Source organism: Emydura macquarii, unplaced genomic scaffold, assembly GCF_026122565.2.
Source record: "Emydura macquarii macquarii isolate MOO-44397 ecotype Brisbane River unplaced genomic scaffold, CSIRO-AGI_Emac_v2 contig_1253, whole genome shotgun sequence".
Lineage (NCBI taxonomy): Eukaryota > Metazoa > Chordata > Testudines > Chelidae > Emydura > Emydura macquarii.
The window spans coordinates 5,997,644-6,006,680 of record NW_027131390.1 but is presented as its reverse complement, the minus strand read 5'-3'; the positions used below and the strand labels follow the sequence as shown (position 1 = coordinate 6,006,680).

The window sequence follows — 9,037 nt, the reverse complement described above, 5'->3', positions numbered from 1 at the left end:
CCTGCTGCTAATGTCTGCCAGGGGCTTATTTACTACAGAGTGCCAGCAGTCACTTCTCTTACGTCACTTCATATATTCTGAACTCATTTCCCAGGCACCCACAGCAACCTGACCTACCTATATAAGGTGAAGTATGCTTGCAAGCCCTGTATCTTTCCTCAGTTGTTCGGTATTCCCTCTTCGCGTGCCGGTGATAATCAGTGACCAGATGTACCGAAACCATGGCATCACTGGGGCATTGCTGTCCCAAAGGGGAATGGGAATTCTGAATGAAGGGATGGCCCTTGCAATTCTACAGGCTGCCCAATCATAGTTTGGCATCTTTATTTTAGAAAAACTGCCATATAGTAAGGAGAATGGTACAAAATAGGTAATTAAGCCATCCTCTCTTAGAGGTGAGGTGGGGAGGATTTTAAACTGGAAACATTACTAGCGAGATCTGTTCAGCATTTCCATGCTTATGGCTTAGTGAAAAATCTATGTAAGGCCTTCAGATAAGTAGTGAGTTTTAAAAGCAAAGCACACTGACCAACAGTATTAAATAGTGCTTGTTAATAACTTCATAAATGCTCTATTTGCCCAATGAGTTTTTCACCACCAGCATCCCACAAGAGATTTCTTTCCTCTCTGTGTTTCTATTTTCAAAAATGTTTTGGCATTTAAGAAAAATTAACCGCATATTCCATTAAATCCAGGATTTAAAATAGACCTACTATGAAAGTTCTCTGCTTTTATACACCTGATACCAATGAATGAAATTACTTATGGATTTTATATCCCTTTTTATAATATATGGTCTTTGTGTATCAAATCACCACCTGGGAAGTTTTCATTATAAAAACATAAAATTTGACTTAAACAGCAAGTTTATGTGATTCTTACAGAGAGAGAATTGTTGTATTTAGATGGTGACTAATCTAATTCATCAGCAGGGCTGGAGGATGCATAAAAGACTTTTAACACATGTATAGAATTCTATTTTTAGATGTTCAACAGTTTGGAAGACTTTTATCCCCAGGACTAAGGACTTTCCTGCCCCCTCCCTCAAGGAACCTTCTTCAACCCTCCTAGATCAGGATATCTTTGCAGCTCACCAACCCTTCTGACCTTAAAGTCTATGAGTTTGCGTCTATGAGCTGGATCACTGCAGAGCCATGAGACGCTCCATCTTCCGGTCACGGAACACCTTCTGTAGCCTAGGGAAACAAACCCATGTAGCAGCATAGTAACACAGATGAATGTTGGTTAATTTAACCTGAAACGATTCATGTCAAATAAGTGAGAGATTGACTATGTGAGTAGCATCATTGTCTATTATCACTATATCTGCTTAGGGCTGCTCTAGTATTTCCTTGACTGCAATTAATCTGCAATCTCCATGCTGCCCGTTCTTTAGTACTCTATTTGCATACAGCAGTTGCTCTTTGGCAATCAAAAATATGAATATTTAGCACCGAAATGTGTCTGCCAAGGAAGAGGTCTCTGTGGATTGCTCAAGGATAGGAATGGTGAAGTCAATTGAGGAACAGATTAAACGTTGTGTTGGATGCAAGATGGACCTTTTAAAAACTGATAGAGAATAGGACATATTTTGGCTCGGATTAGGTTTACCCACTAGAGAACCATTCACAATCATCTCTTTTTAAGAGAATGATCTTATGACAAAACACACACTGACTCTAATGGCACCTTTCAATTATAGCAGGGGCAACAGGCCCTAAAGGGAAAAAGTGTGATGGATTTCTTTGGATGTGTTTTACAGGATGACTTCAGAAACAGTGGTCGTAAACCATTAGGTGGTTGACTATTGTGTACTTGCTTTTAGCACCAAGTAATGGATACTCCCAGATTCTATTCTAAAGACAATAAATGTCATGGGGAGGGGAAGAGAGGAGGAAAGAGAAAATGATATTAGAGACTTTATCCTGTTTGGAGTCTCAGATTTAGGGCCCAATCCTTCTCCAGTTGAAGTCAATGAGGGTTTTATTATGGAATTCAAAGGGAAAAGGCTCAGGACCCTCATCATTCAAGTTAATCTCATTTGTCTAAGGGCTTTAAAAGGGTAAATGCGGAGCTCAGGAGGATTAAAGAGGTGAATTCCGTTCTCTTAAACACCAGTGTATCTAAGAAGAGAATTTCGAGGTGAGACTGATCCACAGAACTGGGCAAGAAAGTGGAGCTAGAGTAGTAGGTAGCCTTCTTTCATATAAATATTTATTTAGGGGTGTATTTTATTGGGGGTAGGGAAATAGTTCTGGAATTTTGAATGTACATTTTATGAACAACATGGACAAATTATTTGGCTGTCAATTGTCAGCTGTTGTATAATAGCAATTAAGGGTTACAACTCCTTAATGAGTATGTTCGGGTCTATTCCCAACTTCCCAGTGTAGAATGTCCTGGGGACATTTTTCTAGCAGGGGAGATTCTCCTGCCCCCCAAATGCAGCATGCCAACCCTGACGACGTGTCTGCCTGTCATGCCACTGCTAACTTGTGAACAGCACAACCTGTTCTTGGGCCGTGCTGCTCCTTGCTCAGATTCAGAATGTGGTGTGTGTGCACAAGTGTGCTGGAAGATCCTACCAAGACTTATCTTCTGCCTTTACTTGTGCAACCTTGTTATGTAGGAGGTCCAACTAGATGATCATGTGGGCCCCTTCCACCCTTAGTCTTATGAATCTTAAAAAAAGTGGACATCCCACATCAAAAGCCCATTGTTATTGGTTCACTTGCTGCCATTCCTAAACATGTTCCTGTTTTGGATATGCTGATTTCCATACTTTTATTGTGGAGGTTTCCTCTAGTTATGCAGCCTTCCATAGCTGTTGCCTTTTAATGCTTTATTTCCCCCCAAATGTGAATGTTGGGACCTATACACATCCTAGCCTATGACACTGTTTAGGTGAACCACTCTAGATTTTGTTTTAAAGAGATCTAAATCATCATTATTGGAGATCTGTTTTTGCTATTTGCATACCGTCAAGAAGACAGACATTTTGTTGCAGAGGATGCTGTTTAGTATGAGGTCCAAACTCCATGGAAGAACTACCTACAGATACAATTTTGGTAACCAGACAAAGTGGCAAAGTGCATCTGGGCACAGGGGAACTTTGCATGTAAATAGTTACACAGCAGGCATCCTCTGCAAGCTGGCAGATACACCGAGTTAACTGCCTTAAGCATGCAAAAGAGATTTGGGTCTTTTTTGGCTGGAAAAAGCCACCATGAGCATCGTGGTTCATGGGTGTTAAGTTCCCTTATGTTTTGCATACACAATGATGTATTTTCTTAACACTTTAATTGGCACTTTTCATGTTTGTTCTCTCTCCATCTGAGAGTTCTGCTTGTACTGAACAGAGAGCTATATATACTACTGGTGTAAGCAGGTATAGTTTCTTTTGAAATAGATGGAGCTGGTTTCTCAACTCCAGTTTGGCCTGGAGCCTCCTCCTGCAACCTCCTACTTGGAAGATCAGTCCCATTAACTGCAGTGGGTCTGCTTGCATGTCTTAGGCCTGCTCAAGTGAAAGGGCTGAAACCTGCGGTGCTAACAACCACAAAACCCAGGGGCCTCCTAGTTGGGGTTCCCAACCTGACCTGGAGGTGTACAATATCCACACCTCCACCTAGAATCAAAGGGAGATGCAGGCACTCAGCACCTCTGGAAATTGGGTCCTGCATGTCTCATGGTGGTCAGCCATACACTGAAACAATCAAATTCACTGGCTACTCATCAGAACTCTAGCCCTTCTGGGCCAGAGCAAATGGATTCCTGCCCCTTTCCTCTTACTCACTGACCCAAGCTAGAGAGGAGAGAAATACAGTCAAGGGGACAGCTCGATCAGTTTTTTCCCTGTTGTTTCCATGGGCAGTAGTTTATAGAAGACTAGGTCATGCCAGCAGCCTGAAGTCAAAGCCGCCCTCCCCAAGAAAACCCTGCCTGCTGTAAGTGTAAAAGGATGAGAGCTTATTGAGCCTCTGTAAAGCTGAGGTTGTCAAATCCAGTCTGTTTCTAAACCCAGTGAATTGAAATCATTACAGCCGAAGTCAAGAGCACAAAGGGAAAAAATAACTCCCTGTGAAGGGCTGGCAATTAATTTTGTGCTTTTAAAGGGGGGAATCCATTTACAAATGTGAACACGAAGGGTGGGCTTGTTTTGTACCCTAACAGTTTAGCCATACTCCCCCTGGGCCTGATTCTCCTCTGCCTGACCTCGGTGTAAATCAGACATTTGCAATGCAGGCAGTAGACTTTCACTGGTGCCAATAAGAAAAGTCCCGCTTCATGCGACTTCATGCTGGGTTTGTCGCAACCAGCGAGCCAGCCTGTGAATAATCAGCTCAGTACACGCGGGTGTGTGTGTGAGGTGTGTGTGTGTGGGGGGGCGGTTTTTTTTTGCCACCCCGGCTGAGGGATCCCTACACACTCAGCATATCAGCGGCCCGGGAACCAAGCAAGCTGCTGCAGACTGCAGCCAGCCCCGGCGCCCTCCGCCAAGAAGCAATGGCTGCCGCGCGAAGAAAAAATAAACCAGCGCGGTGTTCTGCCCTGCTCGGCCCCCTCCGCTCCCCACCGCCCTGCCCGGCGGCTGCCAGTGCCGGCCTCTGCATCTGCCCCCCCGGCACTGGGTCCTGCAGACGAGCGCGCCCGCTGCCTGCCATGGAACCCCGGCAGCGCCAGCGGGCCACAGCGCTCCGGAGGCAACGCTCGCCTGTTCTGGAGCGCGTGTAAACACAGCTGGGGTAGGGCCAGTAATCCACCCCGCTTCGCTTCGCGCCACACTGCCGTGATAGCCGCTAGCGCCAAGCCGGAGCTTGCACGGCACCTGTTGGCAATTTCACCTCCTAGCACGTCGCCCAGCCGATTGGGTTTCAGGCTGCGGGGCAGGGCGGATTAACCATTGCAGCCCACACGTGCCGGGGAGGGGAGGAAAGCAGCGCAGCGCAGCTCAGCGCAGCGGAACGCAGGGCCGGGGTAACCACATTTCTCTCGCCTCCTGCCCGGCTCCCCCGTCCCCGGCTGTGTTTCCTGGCCGGGCTGCACCCCCCCAGCTGTCTTCTTTGCACTCAGGACGAGTCGGGCCGCGCAAGAAGCGGGGGCAGGGATTCAGTGCCACTAAAAATAGCCGCCGCGGCGCGCCCCTGTGACTGCCCCGGCTTGGGTGCGGGCGGCCGCGGGCTGCGCTGCGCTTCGCGAGCGAGTCTAGCCATTGCAGCGCTGACCTGCTGCTTCCTCCCCGAGACCGGCCGGCGGGGCCGGAGTGGGGGAGCGTGCGGAAATCGGCGCAAACACGAGCGGTCCCGCTGTACTCCGGTTCGGGCAGGCGGCGGTCCAGGTAAATGGGGAGAGGGGAGCCGGGGCGGGGTGCTCCTAAAACGCCGCTTGGCGAGGGAGAGAAGGCCCTTCCGCAGGGATAGACCTGCTGTAAGTAGCTCGGAGTGGGAGCGTGCACACGGAGGGGGGCCCGCCGGAGCAGAATGCCTCGCCTGGCGGGGCAGGGGAGGAGCGGTGTCCAGGTGACTGCCTGGGGCTTTTCTGCCGCCGGCCTCTCCTGCTTCCGCTGCTAAGTTAAGCCCTTGAAACTGGGGGGGGGGGCACCTAATAGCGGCCCGCTTCTCAGGGGTGCTCGGTGCCTGTCGCGCCAAGCTGCCGCCGCCGCTTCGCCTGGTCCCGGGCTGTGGAGTCGCAGGTGCTGAAGTTCCGAGGGGGCAGGCTCCGCACGGCCTGTGGGGGGAGGCGGCTTTGTGGGGATCTTGAAGGGAAGCCGAGGCAAGCTGGCTGTGTCTGCGCCTGTCCTCCGCCTATATATAGAACCGTACCCACTGGGGTGTCCGGAGTACCGAGCAACCCGCTGTGCACGGCGCAGGAGAGGAGCTCGCCGTGCATTTCTGCTCCTGCTTGTGGCCGGGAAAGAAATCCTGCCCGCAATTGCACGGCTCAGGACCGTGCAGGGTGGGTGTGTGTGTGTGTAACGGGTGAAGTTCAGGTCGAACCCTGCCCAGAGCTCTCCGCTGCCCCAGCTACCCAGCCGGGCTCTGCTGTCCGTCCTGCGGAGTGTGACTCGCAGCAGAGGCCAGGGGAGGTGATGGGGCAGGAAATGCAGGACACCTGCAGAGCATATAGCTCCCTGGGACCTGCCCTCTTTACCTGCTCGCGTCTTCAACCTGGTGGGGGGTTGTAAAATAAAGAAAAGCCCCTCCCCCATCGTGTAGACTCGAAGTGCGCGGCCTAGCCCCCGAAGCGGAGTACCGCCTGGACCTTGGCTAAGCCACTTTCCAAAACAAGAGGCCGAGAGCAGGCTTCCTCCTGCCAGCTGGGTTTTAAAAAGCACGCCCAGGTCTGACAGGAAGGAGCGGGGGAATAACACCAAACAGCGGCCGTAAGCTGCACGCCTGGTTCCAGCGAAACGCCCCTTCCTAGCCCGGTAAGAGCCGTTCTGCCGGAGGGCGGACGCCCGGCGGGGGCTGGCGGGGACCCGGGTTGCAAAGGTACCACCAGCAGCTGTGGCTGATGAGCCCGGGCCGTGTTGGAGAAGGGCTCCGCTGGTTTCTAGACCGGGATTCAACAGCCTGCGCGGAGGGGGAAGTTCAGAGCCCAGGCTGCCCGGGGGGCCCCGAGCCACGCAAACCTGGGGTGCGTGCATCGGTGTAATCTCCCCCCTGCAGCGGGGCGGGGGGGAATGCCTGCTGCTCCCGGGGACTCCTCTGCAACAGGCAGCCTGGCAGGAGAAGGAGGCGACTCAGGAAAGCGAAGGGAGGCCAGGCAGACCGCGCCGAGGGGGAGCGGGGCTGGAGCGTCCCCACACTGCCCCGGAGCGAGCGGGGAGACGCGCGCTAGGCCCTGCCCCGGCGTGCCCGGAGCTTTGCTCCCCCAGGCTGGAGCAGAGAGCGGGGCTCTCTAGCAGGGGGATCTGGGTAGAAAAACGCTTCCACTCCCCCCCCCCCCCCAGGGGAGGCTGCAAGGGGGCGAACCTCTCCCCCAGCCCAGCCGCCGCACCAGGCTCCCGCGCTTGCATTACGCAGCCTCCCCTGGCATGTCCAGGCCTGGTTGATATCAACGGAATCAAATCCGTGTGTGTGTGTGTGTGTGTGGGGGGGGGGGGAGGGGGCTGACAACCAGCCCGAGGCAAGACCAGCGTGGGGCTCCCCATCCCGGGCGCGTCTGGGGGCCGGAGGCGTGTCACACCCCGCTCGGGCACCCGCGGGAAGCGCCTCTCCAGCTCCAGCTGCCCCGGCGCCTGCTACGACCCCCCTCCCCCCTTGCCGTCTGTCCATCCCCCCGCCCCCCCCCCGCGCCTGCTCTGCCTTGGCCAGGCGCCCCCCGGCTGCGCGGCGGGGGGCGGGGGAGGTTAGCGACCCTTCCTGGGGCAGAGCCCGCTTCCTTGCCAGGAGGGGAGCCCGGGTTTGGGGGGGGGGGGGGGCGGAGAGGAGAGAGCATCACCCCCCCCAGATGCCCAGGGGCTGAGACCCCCGGGGGGGGGGGGAATGCGGAGCCGCTGGAGCATGCGGAGCCCGCGGTTCTTTGTCTCCGGGAGCAGCGGTCCCTGCGCGCTGGCTAGGGCCGGGAAAGGCAGGTTCTCCTCCGCCCCCAGCCCCCCCCAATGTTTGCTTTGGGGGGGGGGGGGGGGGTCCGCTGGCTCCCCTCCTTCCTCCAGCGATTCCGCAGCCTGCCCGGCTGGCCCAGCCCCCCCCCCCCCCCCCCCCGCTAGAGACGGGGCGATGCGGCGAGCTGCTCTGCACCCATGAGACCCCCCCCCCCCCGCCCCCGCAGCCGGGGCTCGCTGACTTCCAGCACCGCTGGCGGCAGCCGGCCGAGGTGGGGCGGGCGGGAGGCGTCACTTCGACTTGGTCGCTGGCCCCGGTTACTCACCGCCCCCCCCCTCCTCTCTTGTGCAGGCGGCGCAGCGGGGGCTCGCAGGATCCGCACCGGCCGAGCGGCAGCAGAAGAGATTTTTTTGTTGTTGTTGCCTTTTTTTTTTTTTTTTTCTAGCATTCCCACCCCCCTCCCCTTTTTTCCCTCCCCCTGACATCTCCCCCCCGCTCCGCCCCGAGTTTTTTTTTGTCTGGGTCCGGCTGCCGCGCCTCTCCTGGGGGAATCTTCCCGAGCACGCTGGGATCTATGAGCGGGAAGGGGATCAAGCCCAGAGAAGAGAAAGATGCTTCCAAGGGTAAGTCCGGAGCCGCGGACCCCGGACCCGAACCCGGACCCGGGCTCGCTGCCGCCTCCTCGCATGAACCCAGCTTGCTCCGTGCATCGCGCGTCTCTCCCCAGCGGCTCTGGTGACTTTGCGGGGGGGGGACGCACCACCCCGACCCCGACCTCAGGTGTAGCAACAGCATCCGTGTGGGGGGGGGGGTGCACCGGCTCAGGGGTCAATGGGGGTTGGGGGGGGGTAACTCGCTTCTGTGCTTGCAGCGGGGGGGGGGGGGGCAAATAAGGTTCTGCTGGGGGCTGCTGCGCTCGATGCATCTGCCCCCCCCCTTGCATTTCCAGCCGGGGCTGAGCTGTCTGTGGAAGCGGCTGCCCGCCCCGGGCCAGCCCCCTTTGGGGGTGGAGGGGGGGAACCCCCAGGCCGCAGCCCCTGCAACGCTGGCGGGGAGCGGGTCTGGTCTCCTGGATTCTAGCCCCGGGGAGTTCAGAGGTTGCGAGCCAGGAGCCGACCTTGTGCATGCTCAGGAAGGCCCCTGTATCCTCCTCCCCTCCCCGGAGGGGGCAGGGGGGTCCCCTGTTGTAATCTGCGCCCGGGAGGTGGGGGTGTGTGGGGGGGGGGGATGCTGTGCATCTGAGCCACATCCCCCTCCCCCTGGCCAGCTCTTGCCAGGCAGGGGACGAGCTGCGCCGCTGGATGTAAACTGGGTAACAATTGCCATGGAGACGGGAGAGGGGAGGAGTTGTAGAGAACCGCAAGTGGATTAGTTTGCTGTGCAGCTCGGTGGTAACGCTGCTGGGGAGATGCACAGCAGCTGAACAGAATGCACCGGAGGGGAGGGGAGGGGGTGTGTGTGTGTCTGTACACACAGTGTTTGCGGGGTGA

General features: G+C 55.6%; 1 protein-coding gene across 3 annotated transcripts in view; it reads left to right on the top strand.

Annotated features, from left to right (window-relative positions):
- The first annotated feature begins 5,368 nt into the window (after positions 1 to 5,368).
- Positions 5,369 to 9,037, top strand: part of FGF13 (fibroblast growth factor 13) — a 318,358-nt gene continuing 314,689 nt past the window's right edge. For 2 of the 3 annotated variants that reach the window (XM_067548080.1, XM_067548075.1), the window contains exons 1-2: positions 5,840 to 6,427; positions 7,899 to 8,170. In XM_067548080.1, the coding sequence (XP_067404181.1) occupies positions 8,122 to 8,170 (49 nt within the window). In that variant the 5' untranslated portion in view covers positions 5,840 to 6,427; positions 7,899 to 8,121. Of the gene's footprint in view, positions 5,428 to 5,839; positions 6,428 to 7,898; positions 8,171 to 9,037 lie in introns of those variants that run through there. The other variant, XM_067548077.1, reaches the window with a different exon arrangement.